This window comes from Sipha flava, unplaced genomic scaffold (genome assembly GCF_003268045.1).
Source record: "Sipha flava isolate LNK unplaced genomic scaffold, YSA_version1 181_pilon_pilon, whole genome shotgun sequence".
NCBI classification, from domain to species: Eukaryota; Metazoa; Arthropoda; class Insecta; order Hemiptera; family Aphididae; genus Sipha; species Sipha flava.
Window position 1 is genome coordinate 579,064 of NW_020272220.1, and position 26,845 is coordinate 605,908.

The 26,845-nt window shown below is 26.2% G+C and overlaps 2 protein-coding genes across 2 annotated transcripts in view; one reads left to right on the plus strand and one right to left on the minus strand.

Moving 5' to 3' along the window:
* Positions 1-1,049: 1,049 nt before the first annotated feature.
* Positions 1,050-23,961, minus strand: LOC112680855 (probable multidrug resistance-associated protein lethal(2)03659). Its single transcript, XM_025551075.1, has 26 exons — positions 23,868-23,961; positions 11,226-11,309; positions 11,043-11,153; positions 10,835-10,969; positions 10,004-10,214; positions 6,024-6,246; positions 5,794-5,950; positions 5,584-5,722; positions 5,397-5,506; positions 5,019-5,295; positions 4,792-4,956; positions 4,591-4,712; positions 4,435-4,532; positions 4,287-4,372; positions 3,820-4,211; positions 3,474-3,754; positions 3,333-3,412; positions 3,095-3,245; positions 2,890-2,996; positions 2,704-2,827; positions 2,472-2,642; positions 2,201-2,328; positions 1,889-2,134; positions 1,638-1,810; positions 1,306-1,546; positions 1,050-1,244 (listed from the first exon to the last, which is right to left on the minus strand). Exons 1-26 carry the CDS (start codon positions 23,876-23,878, stop codon positions 1,161-1,163), a joined length of 4,107 nt encoding a protein of 1,368 aa, XP_025406860.1. The 5' UTR covers positions 23,879-23,961; the 3' UTR covers positions 1,050-1,160.
* Positions 23,962-24,414: 453 nt separating this feature from the next.
* Positions 24,415-26,845, plus strand: part of LOC112680854 (acetyl-coenzyme A transporter 1-like) — a 10,976-nt gene continuing 8,545 nt past the window's right edge. Inside the window, exon 1 of the mRNA XM_025551074.1 lies at positions 24,415-24,594. The gene's annotated coding sequence lies outside the window, so the exon portion shown is untranslated. The remainder of the gene's footprint in view (positions 24,595-26,845) is intronic.

Here is a 26,845-nt window from a genome sequence, read left to right on the forward strand (position 1 = left end):
GCTTAGATTTGAGTACATCATATTTTTCACACGAACGTGTGAAAACGTGGTGTGCTCTCGAACCATCTAGTTTGTGTTTGCGAAAGATGAGATAACAAAATATGTTGTACACTCTGTTGCATTTAGGGATAGATATTGTTTTTTACTAATATTGTCATAATTAGCGATATATATAATTTTAATGGATTAATTTTAATAAATTATTAAAAAAAATAAATGTTTGATGTTTTTTCATTTTTTTTATTTCGTCACTCTTCACAGCACTCCATACCTCTTCCTTACATCCTTATCCTTATCCACATCTTTACATGCCTATATTAAATTAGTTATTTTTTTCTAGCAAAATAGCAAAATATTCTTTAGAAATAACTTATATGACAAAACAACCTTTGTCGGGTCAGCTAGTGCTATTTAATAATAAAAAAAATGTAATTTAATTAATAAGATGTATAAAAATATGATTCTTAGGTATGTATGACAATCAGTGCTGTCCTAACTGCCAATAAAGTATTAGGGCGAAAATTTTTGATGCCCTCCATTTTTGAATATTATTAAGGGTTTAGATTTTATAGCATTTGTTAATTGTTACAGGATACAGATAAAAATATCAAAGTAAGATATACATTTGTTTTATGCACTAAGGACTCCAAAAATGAAATTGTATTTTAATATTTTTTGCATATTTAAAGTATTTTAGATTTTTAGTATAATTTTCGAAGTTTGGTGCTATTATTTACTGATACTCATAGTTACATAATGCTTTATTTAGAATTCACCATAAATATTATTAATATTGATTGTAAAATAGTATTAATATATGTGTTTATTGATCAGGTCGATAATTTGATTGATAATACGTTGTTGAGGAACACGCGGCACAGTGCAATACATAAGTCTTAAATGTAAAATTCATTCTTTCTGCACTAAAATAGTAATAATAATCGTATTTACTCATAATATATTAATATAATATATATATAACTAAAAAATGTGCTTATTGTTTACAAAAAAATAAAAAAAATATTAAATATTACATATTGATTGGAGATTAGAAAAAATTACATTTTTATTATAGTCTAATGATTAGATTAAAAATAAATAAAAACTATTGTATTAGCATTAAAGATAATACTACTTAAACAAATTTATTAAATTAAAAATTATGAATTTTTCTTGATCTCATTTACACTATTGCTAGTTATTTCCGTTGAAAATGCTGCCGTATTGTATACTTTTTTATAGCTCTATATTCAAAATATATTTATTTTAGGTTATACAGGATATACAAGTGTAATTCTTTTTTACCTCATTAGCTATTCTGTGTAACATGTTAGCGGTAGCTTGTCCAGTTTGTTCAACCATTTTGAACAAAAATCCGTCTTTATTTTTCAACAAATTATGTGGATGGTCGAATTCGACCATTGCTCCTGCGTCCATGACAAGAATTTTATCGGAATCCATGACAGTATTCAAACGATGTGCGATTGTTAGAATGGTACATGCTCTGAATTTATTTCTAATAGTATTCTGAATTAATTCATCGGTACTAGATAAATAATACAATACATATATTGTTCCAGTAAGTATAATATATACAATATGTATAATAACCAATAAAAATCGTATTTAGTCATTACTGTGAATCAATATTAGCAGTAGCTTCATCTAACATAAGAAATTTATTGTTTTGAATTATAGCCCTAGCCAAGCACACTAGTTGTCTTTGGCCAACACTGAAATTAGAACCACCTTCAAACATTTTTGAGTCTAACCCATCGTTCAAACTTTCTATAGTTTTTTTAAGTTCTACCTAAAATATAATACTTATAATTTTATAGAAAATACAAAAAACTTACTTATCAAATAAATTAAACTAATATAATATTACTTCATCTAAAGCATTCCAAAGAACATGGTCAGGGTATTTATTGAAAGGATCTAGGTTCGTTCGAATTGTCCCTGAAAATAATACTGGATTTTGGGGAATAATTGAAAGTTTCGACCTAAGATCATGCAGTCCCAATTCATGTATCTCGATGCCATCGATGATGATATTACCCTCATTAATAGCTAATCTAAATAATGCTTCAATCAGAGATGACTTTCCAGCACCGGTTCTACCAACGACTCCAACCTAAATGTGCAAACCGTAACTGTTATAACAATCATTAGGTATATGAAAATATTTATTCAGAGTTACCTTTTCCATAGGTTGAATTTTCATACTGATATTTTTCAAAACATATGGAGAATCTTCATTATAACGTAAATAAACATTTTGAAATACAACAAGTCCTTTGTCTGGCCATTCTTTTGGTGGTTTTTTTTTCTTAAAAATAAAAGGTTTATTCACTACATATAGATGGTAACATCTTATGGTACACATTTTTCATTTTATCAGTTTGCATTAAACAATATAAATTATTTAATTTTTTTTTATAAATTCATGGAAAATATATTTATTTTAATACCTGGGGATGATTCAAGTGCAGCTTCTTTCGGAGCATTAGTGTACTCAAGAATTCTTTCGACTGAGGTCATTTGATTTTCTAAATCTCCAAATTGTTTGACTCCCCATTGCAATAAACCGGTTATATTCATTGTTTGAGTAATAATGAGCCCAAAATTCCCACCATATGTTTCTGAAATGAAATGCGAAGAATTAAAAAAATCGAACAATCTTATATTTATTTTTAATTTTACCGTTGTAGAGAGTTAAAATTCCAAGTACTAAAACACTTATGTAAGTGAAACAAATTATATCCAATATAAAGCCAAACGCTGCATTTGAAAAAATAAATAAATGCAAAGCCGAAGAATGTAAATCCTAGACATTATTAAAAATGTATAGAAATTATATTTATTTATAAAATAATGAATTATACATACTTGATGGCTATCAAATTCTTTGGATAAAATATCTTCAGCTTTAAATGCTCTAATTGTTGTTAGGCCTTGGAAAGATGCATTTAAATGTGCAAAGACAAAACTCCGTGCTATATTTATTTAAAACAAAATTTCAATGTGTGGTATAAAATTTAAAAAGTCCAATTAGTAAATAAACAATCCATGTATTCACAATAATATTACTTACTAACTCCTTCTAAACGTTTAATAGAACGACAGGGAGGTAGATAAAAAACTATCGTTTTGTAACAGATAAATCCTGCGATGAACGTGGGAATCAAAAGGTAAAAGTTTACTATTCCAATAATAAATATCGTTCCAATTATCGTCATTGAAGTCTAAATTGAAAATTACAAGAAATTATTTGGTTTAGCATATGCGTTTACAAACAGTATGCCAATGCTATATCATTATTATATTATTACATGTATACAAAACAAAATAGGAAGAGGTAATATTTCATCAATAGCTCCCATATCTTTAGTGAAGCGGTTAAGTATTCGGCCTGATAAAAAAATAATAGATAATACATAAATCGCAAACGAGGTAGTATTATTGCATTTTACCCGATGAGTTGGAATGGAAGAATTGCATTTTGGCTCTAGTTATTGCGTTGAACATTGTGTTGTGTAAATTTTTAGAAATTCCCATAAAAACCGATACGATTGAAATATTTCTAATAAAACAAATTAGTATCATTGCAAAGTTTAGGGTCACATAAACTGTGACACACGTTTCTCGAGAAATCGACCACGACGGTAATATAACAGTTGATTCTCCATTTATTATTGAACTGTTAGTAGAAATACTTTTTATTTTATTGAATGGACGCTCTTCTTGATTGACCCTATTTTAAAATATTTTCATGCAAATTATTAAAACTTTTTCAACGGCAAATATTATATTAAATACCAAAAACTTATCCAATAATCTCCTCCACTGCAGATAATATATGTGAAAAGAGTAGCAAAAACTGTAATCATTAATTGACATATATTTTCACCCGCAAAAATATATGAAAAATAAACACTCTTTGAAACGTTCCCAGTTGAACAAATTTCAGCCTCTTCGATGGGTTCTATTTGAGTTTCTTTAATTTTGCTCTCATTAACGGATGAAGAAACGCTTTGAATTGAATCTTGTCGAAATAAAATGGTAGGATTATCTGAGCTATTTTTATTCTTGTCTTTGACAATGCAAAATCCATTATCAGATTCAATTGATGCTACCTCTGATGATACAAGTAATTGATTGATGTCTGCGGACTGAAGTTCATGATAATTTCCATCTGATACTATGCTTGCCTGATTAAAACAAATAAGTTAAATACAGTGTATATTTGAATAGTGTCAGTTATTATTATAAGAATTGATACATACATTGTCCATTAAAACAATACGATCTACGTTTGACAAGTATTGCTTTTGATGAGTAATTAGAACACAAGTTTTTTCTTTGAGGTAATCTATAAATAGAGATTATACATTTGTTGAAAATTTGTAAATTACGATATATTTCATCCTTTACCTTTAATACATTTCTGAAACAAATGATTTCCTACGTGTGTGTCTACAGCTGATAGTGGGTCGTCCAGCAAATAAATGTCCGCCTGTTTATATATAGCTCTGAAATTGAATATTTTAATCACGTAAATTATTTTTAAAAATTTTATTGTTAATTTACCTTGCTAAATTTATTCTCGCTCTTTGTCCTCCGCTAAGAGAGACACCTCTTTCTCCCACTATTGTTTTGTCACCATATGGAAATAGTTTGAGATCCGTTTTTAAAGCACATACGTGTATAACCTAATACGTATTTATTATGTAAATTCAAACCATTACTCTGGCAACAAATATTAAAGATTTTTAATTTTGCAGTTCGTACTTGTTCGTAGCGTTCCGCATTCATTGGTGAATCAAATATAATATTTTGTTGAACAGATCCATTAAATAACCATGGTTCTTGAGATGCGTAAGACACTTCACCGCATACTGATATTTTTCCTTCTGAAAGTTCCAATTCTCGTAAAATTGCTTGTATTAATGAACTCTGAAATATAAATTTACTATTTAATTAAAAGTTAAAAGTTTTGTTATGAAATTTGTGTATACTTTTCCAGCTCCTACGGCTCCGATTATAGCAACCAACTGACCCGGTTTAACAGTTAAATTAATATTATTTAAAGTGTTATCTGGTTGACTATGAATCCATTTGGCAGAAGCATTTGTTATGTCTATACTAAAATTATCCAATTGATCGATTTGGTTCTTATCATCAGTGTTATCTATAAAATCTAATTCTAGAGTTTCTGAGCTGTTTATATTATCCGTGTTTCCTGTTTTTATTGATAATGTTTCGGGTTGTTTTTCATTGTTTAATAAAAAACTCCTTAAAATAAAAAATTAATTGGTATTTTTAGAACTATAAGCAATTATTTTAGTTAATTAATTTATTTAACGATTTTTTATTAATAATAATATTAATATACCTGAATACGATTAATAGACACTATTACTTCAGCTACTAATACAATAGCTTGAGGAAAAAATACTGTCATTGTTGTCAATAGTATATTGTAGTATGCAACTAAAATAAAAACCTATAAATAAGGAAAAATAAATATTATTTATACCCATAGAAAATAATCTTAAGTTCTTGTATCCGCTGAGGGCTTACTTTTTGTGATGTAATATAGTTTCCTAATAATACATAGGATAAAATACTTGAGAAAATTGCAATTCTAGTATGAAATATTATGAAAGATTGAATAGTAGCTTTGATATGCGTGGCACTTTTAATTTGATCAATTTCTAATCTAAATGGTTATACATTTTGTTTAAGAATTAATAATTATTTAACATCAATTGTTGGTGCTAACCTACATACTTTCTAGATTGTTGCACTAAATATGCAAACGGTTTTTCCCAAGTATACATTTTAATCACTTGAATGCCTGAGATAATCTCATTCATTAGCTTAACTCTATCATCAGTTCTTGGAGCTATTTTTAATCGAAATTCAGAAATTTTCTTTCCCAGCCATCCTGAAAGTAGAGTATTTATTGATATTATCCATAAAAATAAGAGATAATTATTTAATTAAAATATTTTTTTAACCTTGTAATGGAATAAACATAATCAGTACCGCAATTCCAAATAATGTCGATACGCCAATTTGTTGCCACAAAAAATATGTTGCCACAATAGTTCCTAGGGGACCGATCCACAAAAAATGCATATATGCAATCACTATATCGAATCGATTTACATCATTTGATAACAAATTCACTATTTTACCAATATTGGTTTCACCAATCGATGTATTACTTAAACGTAATGCCTATGTAATAAATATTATGTTTAATATTGTTATAATAATATTAGATAATATTATTATGTTTTATTATGTTTAATTAGTTATTCACATAGATATACAAGAGGTATAGAACTCGGCTATTACATTTTAACTATTCTAGAAAAAATAATTTTGAAAAAGTATATGAATACTCCCAAATTATTTGAATACAATTACAATTACTTTTTTTTAATAACTTTTATAATTTAGCCTCATTGGTATACATGAATATAAATAAACGTTAAGTAACATAATTAGAGTTACGATTTACAAATTAGGCCGATGATCTACTGTTATAAGTTAGTTATATAATTTAGTATCATTAAATAAACAAATAAGTGGGTAAAATTATTTTTTATATTTATACAAGTGAGAATATTAATTTTTTTTTTTAGAAAAAAAAAGTGACTGTAATTAGAAAATAATCATTGTTTTTTTAATATGTCTAAAATAATTATAACAATACAGACTTTAACAAAAAAATTTAAATGTTGTATTACATTTGAATAACATTGATTTTTTAAAGTTTTAATCGCTCATTTTTTCTTTCATTTTTAATTAGTATTCAGGCCCCTGTACTAAATACTCTTTCAATGGATGCACTTATAGGAAGGGAAGTGCACAGAAGTAACAAAATTATTTTTATTTGTAATTAAATAGTTATGAAAAATCGTTAATAAAACGTATTTAATAGTATGTTTTTTAATAAAAGTATTCAAATGTTGTTAAAATACTTATAAAAAGTTGTACTTGAAATACCATAAAACACTTCAAAAATTATTTTAATACAAGTACCTACTAAAATAGTTAACAATATTGATGATAACGCAATGATATAATATTATCATAAACAGTGTTGCAGTGAAAGGCCTAATTTTATAATTATACGTGTACCCTAAATGAAAATCGTGGTATGCAGGTACACGGACCATGAACAAGATGTATTAATATTACTTCCGTATAAGGAAGTCTAATGGGGAACAAATAAAATTTGTAGTATAGAGGAACTCGTTAAATAGAATTACATATTGATTCACAATGATGATCATGGTTCTCCACAATTATTCATTAAACAGAAAATGTTGTTATACAAAAGTTCATTGTATGGAAGTTTCACTGTACTACCTTAATCGTGACTTGTACTAAGACTGTTTGTACACAGATCTATTTTTAAACCATTTGGTAACGTTCACAATATTGTGCATATATTTTTTTACAATGATTCAGTGGTGTACCCATAAACTTGTTTAGGTCCACATCATTGATCAGAAGGACTGTGTCTTGATAACACAATATACCTTACACCAGGGGTCGGCAACTTTTTGAACCACGCAAGCCTTATTTTTTTTTCAAATGTTTATCAAGTGCCACATTAAAAAAAAAAAATTACATATGATATATACTAATAATTGTATTGCTATTATATTTAATTATTTTACATAGAAATATGAGTGCAAAAAATACGAATATTACATAAAAAAATTGCTTTTAAGAATAAATTTAATTTTTTGACAAATTAAACATAACGGCTTACCTTTGTTTTCGACAAAAAAGTATAAATTAACCCAAGAATTATTAAAAAAATGATGTTCATCACCAATTTTTTCTTTTTTTAGTCGCCATAATGTTTGGATTACTTGTAAAATGAAACTATTGCAAACGTAAACAGTCACACGTATGGACGTAATCACGGTGTAATACTAATTGCTACAAACGCAAAGTAACTATGACCATAGGTTAAATATATTAGATACATATGTATTAAATACATAGATTAAATATATTTAAAATTTTAATTTTTAAATATATTTATATATATATATATATAAGTACATTAAATTTATCCTATGACTGAGTAATGCAGCCATCATTATCTTCGACTCCAGTTAGATAATAATAACAATTTTATTTATAAAGAAAAAAGAATTGAATAGTATTGAAAATTGTATGAAAAATTTTATTGAACAAAAATAAAACAAAAAAATTAACCACCTTTGTGCGAGCCATAAAAAATGGCTTCGAGGGCCACATGCGCCCGCGCATAAGCGGAAATTTGGTGAAATTTGTGGGGGGGGGGGCTGAGCATTATTTGCTTATTATACTTATAGATACCACTGTGTGCAATTATTTATTTCAACAAGGAAATTTACGAAGTTTGACAATTTGACATTTTTAATCAACAGTTTAATCAAAAAACCAATTAGGTGCCTTATCTTAAACATTTTTGGAGTAGGTATTCTAAACAGAAATTATTAATTAATTACATTGAACAACCTATAAAGGTATTATTACATATTATTAATATTATATTAATTGCGATCGTTCCAAGTCATGACAAGAAGTTTGTAAAATCTTACAAATTTGATTTAATTTTTATCACAGAATATTTTTTTTTAATTCAGTTATTAAAAATGCATTTTACAATTATAATAATTATTGTATTTTTAGTCACTTAACAATTTTTAGGGCTAGGGGGATTAAGACCTGTAATTTATTAAACAAAAATAAAACACAAAAATTAACCACCTTTGTGCGGGCCATAAAAAATTGCTTCATGGGTTACATGCGGCCCGCGGGCCGTGGGTTGCCGACCCCTGCCCTACACAATTTTTGTTTGTAAAGTATTCTTTTTATTCTTATATATTTCTTGAAATAAATTTAGAATCTAAAAACTTAAGTAAATAATGTATTGTTATTATTTCTCAATTTATGCAATAATGCCTTAAAATATGAAGTTAAATATTTTTAAATATTAAACATGGGATACATTATACCTTTGATTAATATTTTTTCTATAATGATTATCAAACTGTTGTTTTTGATAAATAAAATATGATATATAAAATATTTCTTTATTAAAGATTTAAGATATTTCATGTTCTTAAAATGTTGATACCCAGATTGCTGACACCTATTTTTAAATAACTAATTTAAAACCAAGTAAAAAAAGAGGTAGAAAAAAATAAAAAAAACTTAGGTACATTAAGTAGACTGAGTCAAAATTTACTTCAAACGAAGTACATATTTCACTACATCAATTTATGAAATTAGATGTTGTTTTATTATTAAGAATAATGAAAAATATTTATTATTTAAAAGTCTATTCCTGTAGTATTCATGCAGTAAAATATATTAAACAAACTAAATCACAATTTTCATTTGTGAAGTCACATTTGTCTTTAAAGCAAGGGTGTATTTGAATTGAGGTAATGGGGGGAGGGGGAACTAATTTTTCCTAAATACAAACTTAAAAATAATTTACAGTTATATTTTTTAAATAAATCAATGTATTACATTAAAAAAAATACGAGCTATGGGGGGGGGGGGAATGCCCCCTTCGTCACTCTTCAAATACGCCCTTGCTTAAAAGTTACTTTTTATAATACGTTCACATTAATAATCCTATCAACAATAAATGTTGTAATCTAATTAAAACATTTTTATGCCCCTCTAAACTTTAATCGTAATTATATTCGTACAATAAATATTCCTATACATTTTTATAATAACATAATAACATTTGTTCGAATCAGGAGTTTTAAAATAGCTTTTTCTTTATCACAAACTAGTAATTTTGTAAAATTTAACTTTTGAATATCTACAGATAAACATAGATACAACACATGTTTGTTATGTAATGCATCATATACTAACTACTACTTATGAATTATAAAATGCTTGTTATGTTAATTGTATTGATCAATTATTAAACTATATATATATATATCATAAAGCAACATACTTTTTTAAATATTACTGAACAGCAAGCCACTCTCATTTGCATACCACAGTATATTAATTCATTTAGTGACAAATGAAAAAGGAAAATGTTTATTAATATGGTTAACAATAGTCCAGATGCGTAAAAATATGCATGTCCTTTGTTGTTTGTATTGGATTCATTAGAATTGAAGTATGATATAAGTCCGCCAATGAGTATAGGTTGAGACATTCTATATAATTATACACACATCCATGTAGTATGGAAATTATTTTCATATAAATAATGATGAACTTTCAACTAGATATTTATCATAAAAGATACATTTTTTTATCGGTTAATTCTTTGATGATAATGCTGACAAAAATAATAGTAACGTTTCACAAATGAATTAACTAAATAATATAATTGAAATCATATAAAGATTTTTCCTTGATAATTTATCCAGAAAAACTTTATATTTTCTCAGTTTTTCGGAATAATATTGAAATATATTAAGCATATATTTCCATACATTATGCCTAATTATGTGAATCAAAGTATAATCGGTAGGAAAAAATCTTTTAAGAAACAATAATTTCATCATTATTACCATTATTACAATTTTAACTATCTTTATTAAATTCAATTTTAATTATCAACCATACCATCAGCACGATCATTACCTCACGCGAACTTGGTTTGGAAAAAAAACTGTATCCAGCTCAAAAAAAAAAAAACACACACACTTGCACACTCACATATATATATATATATATATTTATATATGTTGAAATTGTAAGTTAAAATCTACTTAGTCAATTTATAATAAAAAAAATGTAATTTTTTTATAAATTAAAATAATTTATTTACCTTAATATGACTTCAATGAATATTTGTATTAATCCATAATAAAATATTTTAGCACCAAACATTTTAATCAAAACTCTTATCAAACTAGGATCTCGATTTTTATTTTTAGCCTCGGTTACCTCAAATTTCCATTTCCTTTAATCAAAAAAATTATAAATAATGAAAAAAAGTTATAATAATATAAATGTAATTATTTTAATTTGTTTACTTTTCTAATTCATCTCCTAATAATGATGATTTGTAATCATCAAGTGCTGTATAGAGATCATTTACTTCTAAAGCCTTTTTCCGTCCCGTTTTGAAAATGCCTAAAGTCCAGCTGTGTTAAGTAATTGATATTAGCTTAAATATAGTTCAAATAAATTGGTGTCGTTATACTTATTTATTTTACCTAAATGTGAGGATTTTAAATATATTAGCACCAGCTCGTGGATTTGGAGGTCTTTCTTCTTTAACACCAGCATCCATTTTGTATCTAAAACAATTTAAATATAAAACTATTGATTGTGAGCACTAAATGTGAGTGAATTTCTAATTATTCAAATACGTCGCATCAACTCTTAAATTTTTTTTTATGATTTTCAGTTAAATTTAATTGTTACCTAATGTCATAATTATTTATATGTTTTTTAATCAATAAGGTAAAAAGGTTAATGGATATAAATAGCTAATAGTTACATTATGAATGGTATTTAAACTAATTTTCTTTTTCATATGATAACTCATGGTAAAAAAAATATAAACTAATTTAAAAATTAGTCTTATTAGAGAGAAACTATTTAAGGTGTAGAGTATTAAAGCTAAATACGGAATTTTTGTTGAATTTTTTTTGTTTATATGATTTATGCCTGTGTAAGCACAATGTTAGGTAATACATCTATACATTATAAATACTTGTCAAACTTTAAATAAACTGAGAAAAATTAACAAATTATTCTACTAGATGATAATTGGAATGTAATTGATTTTGTAATTTCTGATTCATTCTTTAATGAATCGGTATGTTGAAAGAAATGTGAAAATTTTCTTTAAATACCAAAGCGGAATCATTCTTACTGACAACTGCTATATTTAAGTGAAATGTAATAAAAAATATACAAATGACTATTTATCATTTTAATATATCAGATAATTATCATAGGATATCAAGGATTATCAAGGATTATCAAGGAAATCAATTTTCAAGTCATGAGTTATTAATTGTTCATCCATAATTATAGTCTAATAGAATATATTAATCTATTTTTTATTTTTTTATTAATTAATATCAATATTTATATAAAAATGTATACATATATTATATCAAAATAATTTAATAAATATAAATTATATTATAATGAATTACTTACCTTGTGCCTACCTAATGTATACTAATTAAATATAAAAATATATGAAAAAATAAGAAAATGCGTAGTTGGGAGTGTTAAGATTTGTATGTTGTACGATCGGCGGTATAGTTGTATGTTATTTGATAAAATCAAATTATTTATAGCAATTATAAAACATTAATACATATAATTACTATCCCAGCACATATATAATATTTAAATTTATTTAAATTCGGCAAAAGTTTTAAATATTTTAAATTATAATACACGTATGGAAATATTCTTTAGTATTTGTATGAATGTATTGAATATTTAGATTAAAAACAAACTCAGAGTTCAGTCCTGTGTTATCAAAATACTGATTAAGATTATTACATTGGTATTATCTTTGTTTAATTATCTGATGTAAGGTTCATAGTGTTATATGATATACTCGTTTGATTTACTTTTTTAGATAATTAAAAATAAATTTACATAATTTTTTATAACAGTATAGCGTTAATTATCAAAGTCCCTATTTTTTTTTATATTCTGAAGAAAACAAGAAATGTTTTGGTTTTATCACAATTGGTTTTTTATTTTGACGTTTTTTTTCTTTCAACAATATTTTTTGCAGAAAGATTGCTTCTATCATTGACTGACGGAAACATTTTCGAATCAAAGGTTTTTAAAAAAAACTTATCGTATGGACGCAATATTTAATAAGTACTTGAAAATTGAATACAAAATTTTTCTCAAGTCTGTTTAATTAAAAATCTTATACATTTTAGAATATTAAAATTTAATAAAATCGGATATTTCAAAAAAAAAAAAAATGTTATTTTTTTGTTCAACAATATTAATTGAAAATAATTGAAAAATAAACTGGACACTTATATTGGTATTATATAAATATATTTAACTGATATTATTAAATTAATTTATTTTTAATCCAATGGTTATAATCAGGGTTCGGGACTTAAAGCATTTGCATACTTTTGTTATTTATTGAAAAATATAGAAGATTGCGAAATAAATTCATTTCTCAATACCGTGATACTAAATCTAAAATTTGAATGTGCATAATTTTGTATATTTCATAGATTATGCAGGAAAGTACTTATTTTTACGTTTTTGTGCTTGTGTTGCAATCGATGAGCATTTACATTTGAAAACTTACGGAAAAATGTTATTATTCAATGTAAAAACGAAGATAAGACACATAAATATAAAATTATTTATTTTTTGATGTAAATGGAAATTATAATTTTTAATTTTTCGTATTATTATATAATTGATGAATAAAATTAAAAATCTGGAAATGTACCTATTTCAAGAATCAAGTTAACAATTTTATGTTTTTTATTATATTTTTTATGTTATACTTATAATTAATAATAAATTAACTGCATATTTTTAAAAAATGTTTGCATATTTTAGTTCTTATTATTGTGTTTTTAACTACTATAAGTCTCGAATTCTAGTAATAATATATTATTTATATATATGCAATTTTTTTTTTTTGTAAAAGCTGTTACAACTAACTCGATTACAAAATTATTACGTATATTAGACACGTATACATATGTAGCAATGTAAACTAATTTTAGTCATAAATGCTGATAGACTCGTCTTATTTAACTCAGAAATTTTTTTTACACTAATAGTACAAAGATTTCAAATGTATAAAAATTTAACTAAATTTACATCACCCAATCTAAGTATCATGTCATCCTATCATAATTATAAATATTTCAAACGGAAAATAAATTTAACATTGAGTTAATGGTTAACATTAATAGTTATTAAATTATATTTTTTTTAGTAATATATTTAAGTTTAATATATAACGAAGTTACTCAGTATTAAAAAATGTATTTATGATATTTAAAAAAGAAAAAAATCGATGACGAAATTACGATAAAACTCGATCAATAAAAAGAGTACTTGCTTAACAATATTTGATTTATCGGGAATATTATGAGGATTGTTTTAAATTCTATAAGGTGCATTCGCGAGATCATTTTTTGAATTTATCAGTAGCTTTATAAATAATTGAAAAAAATTGACGAAGAATCACAAAAAACAGCATAATGTACATTTTATTAGTTTTCGATATAATCAATTATTTCTTTGTTTATAATGATAGAGAACTGTATCTTTCACCATTTTCTATATTTTGTATGAATTTTCAAATAATTTAACCTTATTATGCTATTTTTAGATATTTGACATGGTTTTTTTTTTTTGGCTATCTTTCCGTGAATTATCAAATTATTGACAAAAAAATATTAAAAATGAAATACAACTTTTCCCATAGAATTTTTCTTACTTGTGTCGAATATTACCGAATATCTGTAAATAAAACTTTTTTTTCAAATATTTATAATATAATGTTAAAACGTGGATAGATCTCTAAAAAATTACTAAAATCTGTATAATTTTTGTAGTTAAAAATTTGCAATAATAAGACCTTAAGTTTATAAATTTATTACAAAATGTTTCACAAGTTACTTATTGTAGCCAATAAAAATAAATTATCGTAAATATCACAATTCATATCAGCGTTAAGCCGGTCCCACACTACTTGCTAAATGATCACAAGCGTAGACACGAGTGACTATTCCGATTGATTGCACCATTTGCAAAATAACCTCACTCATTACTCGAAATTAAAGCCAAATTCAAGTTCTATGAGTATTCACAAATCTTAGCAATACCGAGTCACGTTAGGCATGATTTAATATTTTTGTAAATTAACATTTATAAGTTTTCTTCGAAAAATAAGCTGATATTTTTTTTATTGCTAGATTTTTTATATAAAATTCGATTGCTCTAAAGAGCAACATCAATCATCCAAGAAATCAATACCATTTTTTTTTCGAATTCCTATATAATAGCAAGCTTTATTTCTATCCATCTGATTCGTTCCACCCATATACATGTTATATTTTTAAATTAATTTTGGTCTGGATATCATTATGTTACGTTCATCATGTTGGTTATATCGTTTTACTTGTCCCATTTGTTGTGCCCCACATGAAGATGAATTTATGATGACTACAAAGTTATCTATCCACCTTAAATATAAGAGTTGTTCGTACTTTAGCGTCACGTGAAATAAATTTGCAGCGTACCACAAGTGCAAAGCGTTTTTAAAAACATCGATAACAAATTATGAGTATTATGGAGATAATTGAAACTTACGACCATGATTCTATTAGCGATGGAAAACATGCCTTGCCCTACTGATATCTAATTGACCATGAATGGACCATGATAAATATGTTATTTATTACATTTGGATTAAAATTTAACATGGTTATTATATTTTATCGGCAAATATTATCGGTATGAATTTACAATCGACTTGTTTTATTACTTGACATTTCCGGGCCTAACGTATAACGAAAAATCGTATTCCGAGTTCACATCGACCCCGGAAATCTAATGTACGAAAACAATTTATGTGGTCCTACAAAAAAAAAAAAATTAAAATATAAGCGGTTTTGAGTTTAATGAGGTGTAATGATAATAAAAATAATATTAAATTTAAAGGCAAGACAAAATGATAAGTGAGAAGTATAATCTAATCTCTTGGTTTTTCAACATTTTATTTTAATTACTTTTTAATTAAACTATCAAATGGACGTATGTATACGGACTTTTCTAAAGTCTTTAACAATATTGATCATAGCATACTCACCAAAAAATTTTTCCAATCAAGTCTCCACGATCTACTCTAGTAAGGAATGAATAAAAGCAAAATACAATGAACGTAGACAATTAGGGGATGAAAAGAGCTTAGTTTTACGTTTAATAAAACTTAAAACCTTAAGAGCACAACTCGTTATAATATTGATGTGATAGCTTAAAGAGAAAGCGGATAAAAAATAAATACCAAGATCTTTAATAATAGAGACCCGTTGTAACTGAGAGTTATTAAGAACGTAGGGAAAGAGTAAAGGGTTTCTAGATCTAGAGAAAAAGATAACACTACACTTATTAATATTAAGATAAATACCTAAGTTGGAATTCCATACATTAAATTGAATATATTCATCTAATAAAATTAGACAGTTAGAATGGGTTTCAATTTCATAGAATATTTTTATGTCATCACCCTAGAGAAGGAGATGAGCTTTTTGAGGTAATTGATATTAGAATTAATATAAAAGCAAAGCAAAAGTGGACTCAGATATCCACCCTAAGGTACTCCCGAAGTGACATCAACTAAGTTGGAGGAAGTAGAATTTAGCTTTTTAAATTGTGTACGATTAGATAGGTATGAACGGAACAGAGACAGAAGAGGTCACCAGTACAAATAGGATGAAGTTCATTAGTAAGAAGGTTATGTGAAACAGTGCGAAAGCTTTATTAAAATTGGTGAGGATGACGTCAACCTGAGATCCTTTGCTGAGGCTATCATGAATAAAGGAAGTGAAAGAAACACTGATTGTAGTAAAAATTCTTCATGTACAAAAACCATGTTGTTAAGAAATTAGAATATAATTTAATTTGGGTCTCAAATTATCATAGCTGATAGATTCAAATATTTTGGCAATGTGAGGTGAAATAGAAATAGAAAAATAATTAGTTACTAGAGACAAATTAGATGGCTTAAGCACAGAAGTGATGGAGAAAATTTTCCACACTGAAGGAAAAAACCGTCATCCAAACATTTTCTAAAAAGAAGATATAAAGAGTATAATAAGGAGGAACGACATTGATAAAGTAAGTAAGCTGAGATTCCATTAGGACCGTTTGGAGATTTCGGACGGAAGGGATTGAGATATGATTTTTTAGATCAGGAACATATTTCCAAAAATTACGAGGAGACTGAGAGAGCTGGGTCTGAGTAGTGTTGATATGAGCTTTGCAGTAAATCTTAAAAAGGAGCTTGCACTTAGCTCTTAACTCAGACAATTCGCTATAATTACTGAAAGAGATATTTATTTAAATGCAAGATGAGCAATTTTCTTTTTAGAAATTAAATTTTTTAGCTTTTTAGAGGCTTTTAAGAGGAACAAAAAGATCAATAATGAGTATGACATCATTAAACACAGTGACACTGTCATCAGCATTATACTGAAAAAAATTGTTATTCAAATTGAATGACAGAAAAATATTTTGATTGTCAAGATAGTTAGTATTCTTGAAATCACGATAAAAAACATAATTAGAGACTTTTGAAATCATGGAGAAAGGATACCAAACGGATAAAAGAGGATGATACAGATAAGAATTACAGACAGTGATTTCATTAGAATTAGCATAAACAAGAAGACCACCAAAGTTTGCGATAGTATTGCAAAGAAAAAGAATGTAAAAATATGTAAGAGAAGTTTCAATTTTCAATTCAAGTTTCAATTCTAGTTTCAATTTCCTCTTGCAATAAACCCAAGGTTATCTGAAGCCCAATTAGTGTTGGGAAAGTTAAAGACACCATACAGAATAAAGGAATAAGGAGATTTAATTGAAATAACGTTTTCAACTATAGAAACATGGGATTCAAATGACTGAAAATGACTGTTAGGAGGAAAATACACTGCACCAAAGATGAATTTTCTTGGGAAGATAGTTTCCATAACAAAGATTTGCTCCACATTAGATATGTTAATTGTAATGGATAAGGGATTAAGTTTTGATCTAATTGCCATCAGTACCCTACTAACTCGTGAAAAGTTACTAGTAGCGCTGTTTCTGTCAAGTCTAAACACATAGGAGTTGGTTAACTCTAATTCTGAGTTGAGAATATCTGGAGTCAGCCAAGTTTCGGAGAGACTTATTACATCATAATTGTCAAACACCGGAAATGTAGCCCTGACCAAGTTGAGTTTTGATCTAAGCGAACGTTTTTCTAAAAAATATTAAAATTATAAATTAAATTGTTAACATGACTTTTAAAAGAATTATCAGCTTTATACAAATTGCTATTTGGAGATTTGTTATTAGATAAAGAGTTAACATTAACAAAACATAAGTTATGAGAAGTAAAACGTTTCCTCTATGTTTATTAACGAACAAGTTAAACTCATTAGAAAAAATATATTAAAAATTACCATGGAATTTTTACAAATATAGAAATTAGAATTATAGAATGCATGAAAATATGAAGACACGTAGAAAGAAGAAATAGGAAATAATTTATTAGTTATTATTTTATTTGATAGGAAAGGTATATCGAGAAGCGATACATCCCATAGAGGAAGTTAAGGTTGATGGATGAGATGACGACGGTGAGAGATACCGTTTATAGATTGACTTGAGATAACTGTAGGGATTCCATCAAAAACTTAATGAGTAGATTCTTTTTCCCGTTTTTACTTCTTTGTTCTAATTCATTGTGACAAGACTTAAGGAGTTGACGCTGGAGTAATTTTTTATCATGAACAAAACGGAAACAAACAGGAAAGATGATACCAGAAAGTTTGGCCTTGTTGAAGGTGTAAAGCAAAATGGACGAATCTTGTTTATTATTGCAGAGACCTTGATAGGATTAACTATACCAGTATGAAAAGTGTTAAGACGTTTCAAGATGTTGATAATAGCCCAATGAGAACTATAGTATCATCAGATATACGCTGAGGTACTGAAGAAGAAGATGAGTCAGAAACTCCGTAGACTAAAATATTATACTCACTTTTAGCACGATCAAATGTTTCCCGGAGGATCTGTGAAACTAGTGAAGGTGCGTGAGAAGACAAAGAATCTGGCGAGTTACTGGATTTAAGAACTAAAACTTTTTTCTTCAAAGCGTCAACATCTAACAGTAGTTTAAAATTAACTATTTTGAGGTTATCAATCTGTACTACTGATTTCTTTAACTCGTTCTTCAAACATTGAAATTGAAAAATCTGAGAGTGTGATGATTATACCCAGGTCTTACTGATAGAGGTTTACACCGACATTATGGGATGTACAACACATAATTGATCAAAAGTCGTTACACACTACCAACACATAGGATACTATAACTTTAACCGACAGATAGCGTATTTCGAAAAGAACAATTAAAAACAGGACAATAAATCATTTAAGAAAGAAGGGAAATCAAGATTTTGCATATGAACATCAACCTCATATGTCAATACAAGACGACATTTCAGACAGTTCAATATACATACTCCAACCGGTATACTAGAAGTTTGAAGGTTCAGAGTTCTGAGTACAGAGAAATCCGTACTGCTAGACTGCTTGGCCAACACACGTTCAAGTTAGCCGTTTACCTACCCTAACCTAACCCTAACCTACCCGTTCACCACCGTTAGTGTACCACCGTTTGTATTGCTGTCAACGTGTGTGCCGCCGTTCGTGGTATACCGCTAATTATTATTATTATATCATGCCACACGAATTGATATCATCATTCTATCAAGATTATTATCATCCCGGATATCGTGAGTTATTTAAATCATTTATTGTGTGTTAAACATTGTAAAGATATATATTTATGTTAAAACTCTTATATTTAAGATCATTTATTTATTTGTTATTCATTTTATTATAATATAAATATTTTTTATTACTTTTTTATATTTATATGTATCCACTTTTAAAAAATGTCTATGAATATAAGTAAATAAATAAAGTTAATGTGCATCAACAAATAAATGTGTTGAGTTCATTAAAAGAGTCAGAAAGTGCATTCTTAGAAGTCAGAAAAATCTTTAAAAGACGTGAGTATTAGTATTAAATCATAATTTGAGGTAACAGCTGATGATGATCTTGTAATAATACCAGAATGATGAGAGGTCTCGGATTTGGTATTCTGCGTACTAGGAGAGGTCATGACCGACAAATGTTGTGCCTTGTAATTTTAAAAATGCAACCTGACACAAATACTGGTACGGGTTAAGCTATAGGCAATGTAATGTACAGCTGAGACAAATTAAGATGTCGAATTAGGTAATAAAACGTACCGCGTCGTGGCTGAAGTTAGGACCGTGTTTGAACATTATAGACCAAATAACTAACTGATAAGATGAAATATTCACTAAAATCACAACCGGAGAAGCAAAAACCTGATGGACCAATACACTTTGTTAGTTGTGAACTGGGGCATGCAAACAGGTACACAGTACAGACAGAAACAGTGAAATAGTGAACAAAACAAAGTAACCACTAATAAATAATACATATTGCGTAAAGTTAAGTAAGAAAAATAGAGAATTTAAAAGAACAGTTAGTAAGAATAGTTAGTAATCACCGTTATATTAATAAGTTATTTAATTAATTTAGGCATAATTATTTTGTCAGAGTTATAAAATTTATAATTATTATATATTATATAAATACAAAAACCACATTTGATCATTAAACCCAAATTGAAGATAACTATAATTTTCTGTAAAAAAATAAAGTAAAACTTCAAGTTACAATAAATTGAGGTTGAAAAATTAATATGTGCATATAGGTATCTGCTTTCCATAGTATATTAAAAAAAATTATCTCCGCAAAATCCTCAAAATCCAAACTCAATATAAGTTGCAAAAAAGTCACTTCACTCAACAATACGAATTCAATAAAATAAAAAAATATTTTCTAATTACAAACAAAAGTTTAGAACACTTTATTTAGAGCCATATTTATGGGAAGAGGCTTCGCCCCCCCCCCCTACAAAATGAATAACACCATTGTTAAAAATTGTTATTTTTGACTTGTATGTATCTTAAAACTGGAGTTTATTTCGAAAATTTGTCGTGACACTAAGAATGTTGCTTATGCGATAATTTAAAATTTTATATTTGTAAAATATGTTTATTTTCTTATAAAAATATGTGGTAAATATTGGGTGACTATTAAAAAAATTGTTTATTACAATGTAGTTTTTATATTTTTTCAAAATTATGAATCATTAAAAAAATTGAGTTTCTTATTTCTCTGTTGGTGACAGTCAAAAAGTCTTATAGATTTATAATAATATTTGTCGTAATAGTGTGCTTCCTCCTTCCCCCCCCCAAAAATCAAATACATGATTGGCCCACTCCTAAATGAAAACCTATATACGCCACTGCTTTATATCCCTGTTGGGTTATTCTGCCCGTCGGTTCATTGGTTACTTCTAAATAGGCACCAAATTAGAAATATACATATAAATTAAGACATTTAATTTTTACTCAAATACATATACATATGTTACTAAAATATTTTTTAATGTAATAAAGAATTAAAATTTAGAGTTAAAAGTACGTTTAGTAATTGGTACATGGACTTTCGTAGATTGGGTCTTCCTAACTGGTTTATTGTAGAAAATGTATTATATTTTTTTTTCATATAAAATTATATTATTAAAGATCAATAATGATTTAAATTCTAAATTAATTCGATCATACACGATGCTTGAAAAAAATTATATTTTAAAAAATGATTACTGAATGTTTAATTGTAAAAAGTCCAAAAATTTCAGTTTGACTAAAAATGCAATTTTTAGAAATTGTTCTCAATATTATCTCATGCTTATTGACATTTTATTATAATGGCTTAAATGTTTATATAATTGCGAAATAGAAAAAAAAAATTAAATGTTTTGGGGCTTATAACGGAAGAGAAGTTTCTAAAGAACAGACGCGGGATAGCACCAGTGCTATCTGCAAAATGGCTTAAAAATGAGTATAGAATAAACATGTTTAATTTTTAATGATTAACAATGATGTGTGGTTTTCAGTACAGTATGTCTAAGTTAATTTATCAATCATATATTTATTCATGAGTTAGTAGAAGTAATTTCATTAGTTTGTTATTGATCATGTCCAAATCTATTAAAAATCGCAATTAAAATAAATACATTTTTTTACATTTTTATTGTAATTATAGTGAAAATATGGATGTACTTCTTAAGAAAAAAATGATTGAAACAACAAATGGACTGATGTAAAAATTAAATAACGAAAATATGATTTTCGATTTACACAACTTATTCTTATAGATGTTCATTTTCCCGTACATTTTGTCAATGTCGTGTAGTGGCGCCGAACACGTACTCTTGATAGTTCAATTGAACCGTCTAGAAAATCGGAATGTTAAAAAAAAATTGAAAATGATCAATGATCAACTAAAAATTTAATACATTTTTTTAATATTTTTTATATACATGTATTTTCTATTTAAAATAGTATATATAATAATAAATATTATAAAACATCTTTAATTATTAAAGATATTTAAAAAAAAATTTGGTATTTGAATGGGAAATAAATTGAAGGGGTAGGGGTGGGTAAATCTAATTATTTTAATTAGCAGTTTCAATTTTATTCGGCGCTATTGATGTCATGTAATGCTCGGAAGAGTTATATGTCTTCCGAGTTCCCTGGGGATTTACAAAATTTCAAAATTATGCTTACAATTATTTAAAATTAATATAAAATTATTTTATTTGACCTGATATTCATGAAAAAAGTGCACTGCCACATGCATATGCGCACGAACATACACGTTAAATTCATTAGTGTTACATTCCTTGACCAAGAAATTTATCGTTATTATCATTGTATTGTTTTATTTTAAGATTATTTTAAATATTTTAAATATTTTGTATTTAAAATACATGTAGTGAATATTTTTTGAATTTATCATATATTTTAATTCTTTACACAAGTAACTAATTAATTTATACTGCGTGAATTCGTTCTAGTATAATTATATAAGAATTTTCACTCATATTAATATTTTGTAATTAAATGTGGAAAATTTTCAATTAACATGTTTATTGAAGTTAATTAGTTTTAAACACATTCTTAAGCAACAGATAATTAAAATGTTGAGTTCTAATAACTGATTGTGTTCATGCATTGGACCCATTTAGGTACATGATTAGTAATACATTGAACTTATTAGAACATAATTGAACTAATTAGAACTTGGATTTTGATGCATATGTATCATTTTCTGATGTCCCGAAACATAGGACCATAAGAAAAAAAAAGTGTTTCAAGTGATACTGATTAATTTAATGTAGTTTTTATTTAAAATTTTTTTGCATTTAACAAATTTAATTTTACATGCATTTGGAGCATTTTTTGCTGTCTATTAGTTCATTTTTCAGAATTTATCTATACATTCTTAGATATTAAGGTATTTGATTATGCATTTCGTCCTTTGTTCGTTCAAAACTTGCACGTTTAGTGTGTAATTTACTAAACTGATAAACTAATAAATTCGAGCATTTACTTATTTTATTAAATATACAACAAAATTAATACACCTAGTCGAAAGACATTTTTTTATTTACAAGAGTCCAACGGCAATCGTAACAGCAAGTTATAAAATAAATGAAATTTAAATTAAGTTAAATAAAATGTAAATATTAAACAAATAAGAACCTATTTTGTTATTATTATATTAAATAAGTATAATTAAATATGTTTAATATCATGATTTTTGTAATATCATTTTTAACTATAATAAATACATTTTTTATGCATTTTTAGAATGCATTTTTTATGATTTTTAAAGCATTTTTACATTTTTTCCTATAGTATTTTTTGTTATTTATTATAGCATTAAAATTCCAGCCCTACTACTAATTATTGATGTTTTTAAGATCTTGCTAGGAATAAATCTTTTTCTATTTGAAAAGTAGATAAAAAAAAAAGAAAGCTATTCAAAATGTATTTATAATTTATTTAGTTGTCACCGTATAGATTCTTTGATTCAAAAAATTAATAGATTTAAAAAAAGTAAATTACAAATTTTATCAAACAATATAATCAATCCAGTAGGCTTACCGATAATGCATGAAGTTTTAAACGTCGGATATAAATACAAATTCAAACTTTCTTCCTTATACACGAATTGACAAATCACTTTACCAAAATTAATCCTATTATATAATATATAATATTAATATATAAGTATATATGTATAATGTACATTTTATATACTCTCATATGCACTTAACAACGATACTCATGTAATATAATAAGTAAAGAAGTAAAAACACTCTTTAAAATATTAAATTAAAATAGATTCAAACTATAATCCAAAAAAATAAGTTATAACTATATCTCATATAAGATTAAAAAAAAAATTAAAATATGTAATGGAATTTTTAAAATATTTTTATGGACCATATTAAGTCAGTTATTAATTTTATTGTTTTATCTATTTTCTTACCGTTCGAATGCTGAACCATTTTAATTTGAGATAGTTAAAAGAATGAAGTGATTATTTTATATTTATTCAATTGTTATGTTTATCCCTTATTTATAATCAATTGTGAAAAATTTTTTGCAGTTGTTAGCTACAAGCACTATGAAATAATTATGCGACATGTTTTAAATAATTATCTGTACTTATAGGTACCAAATGATAAAAATTGTTAGTAATTACCTAAACTTAACTTGAATTTATATTAGATATCGTTCTAATTAAATAAAGGTTTGAAATAATGTTAGACGAATTATTTCTCAGCCATTTAATCGAGTTAACTGTACTGTGACTTATGAATATCAAGTGAGTTAAAATTTTATTTTATTTAAAACTTGAGTATTTTGATTTATTATTTGAAATGTAAATTATAAACTGATTATTATTTTTTGATCTATATTATGTACAATTTGTCGAAGTAACCATTATTCGATTTCATTTCTAACACCAAATAATGTTTTAATGATTGATTGAAAATGGGTTTAAAAATATAATTTTCAGTTCATTTTGGCTTGAATTTAATATTAGGCAAACGATTTTCATCTTTTTATTATTGTATAATACATATAAAATTTAATTTTTACATTTTAACGTAATCCGCTAAAATTATCGGGGTGTTTTTTGATATGCCATACCTCTTCTATATATTGTTATTATTTTTATTTATTTTAATTTTTGTATTTTTAAGGATATATTTTAATTTTATTTAAATTATTTTATTTGATTACTAAATACAAGATATTTTACGAGTTATTATTTGAAGTAAATAAAAAAAATAATTCGTAAATATTTTTTAGTAACGTCAGAGTACTAAAATTTGACGAAATTAGATATTCATCCGATTTTTGTTTAATCAATATTCATTATTTTGTGGTCTAAAAAAATAAAACACTGCAGGAATTTGAAGCAAAAACTGGATAGGCGCGTTCTACTTATAATATCTATTAAAATAAGAACTATAACGGCTAATTGTTTATTAGTTTTTGTTTGTTGAATTAATAATGTATAATGTTTGTTGGTTGAAAAATGTAATTTTTACTAATACTTCTATTGGTATTCAAACTATATTGTAACGTAGAGTCAGTAATTCTGATGGAGTGGACTTTTTTTGCTCAGAATCATTTTTGAAACCAAATGTACGTTAATTTTAAATTAAAAACAATTCACTTATATTGGTCACCCATTTCTTTATTTCACGCAACTCTTTGTGACTCACGCTTTTTTTAAATGGTAAAGTCTTAAAAATATAGTAAAAAATATAAAAATATAATAATATCCATACTAAATTAAAATTACCTTACATTTACGCTTCTTTTGATTGTTAGTTTATATAACATCATATACTCGTATGATCAAAATTGACCAAAATAAAAAACATTATATACATAAATAAACTAATAGTTTATTATTCAATTTTATATAAATGTACAATAAACTTTTGTGCATGTATGCTATATATCTAAATATGTTATGGGTAATATGGAATATTGGACAATGTACACATTGCTCGGCCAAATTGAACCTCGAATATAAATAAATAATTACCACTTACAATGTGTCTTGAAACGCACGAAAACTCGACTGCTTAATCGTAAATATAAATTATTATTCATATATTGTTGTCTGTTTGTGTTGACATAGCTATTATTTTTATCAATATGATATGGAAAAAAATAGATACAACATAGAATAATATAAATAATGAATAAGAAATATTATACTGATATTTTATCATTTGTTCTGTATTATAATAAAATTATAAGAAATTATTAGTAAAATATTTTACAGTATATTATTATAAGTTTAACAATTATTTTTTTCTATTCGTATAAATTTCCTGGGCAGAACCAAATTGCTCGAGCAATGTTTGCATTGCTCAGAATTCCATATTGCTGGTAAGCATATAAGCATAGTGTACATTATTAGAGAACCCAATGAAAATACTGGAATTTATTTAAGATTTAAAGATGATGTTTTTTTCATTCAACAGAAAATGAATATAATTATATAGTAAACAAATATAATAAGTGAATATTTTAGAATCAACTTTAAAAATCGTTAATGCACCTGTAAAATATAACTGTTAACATTTATCTCTTTCAGTTATATCAACAATTAAAAATTAAAAAAATGTTTAATCCACATGTTCCTTTGTTGGATAATAAAAATGCTCTCTTGACAATCGTATCATATATGCTAGCTTCTTAATTTTAATAAATATATACCAACTTCCTTTCTCTAATTTTATACAGAAAAAATAAATAAAACGTGGGACGAGGTACAGTGGTTGGGTGAAATACTGAAACAGACGACCGATATAGGTGAAATGTTCTTAAATATTTGGGATTAAAGTACTAACCATTTATTTTCAAAAACGTTTCTGAGTGAAAAAGAATATGTGAAACTATTTTCCTTTCAATTATTGGAGCAACCCCTCTAGTCGAAAATGAGTAAACAGAAAAAAAAGATAAATTACACACACACACACACACACACACACACACATATATACACACACACACACACACACACACACACACACACACACACACACACA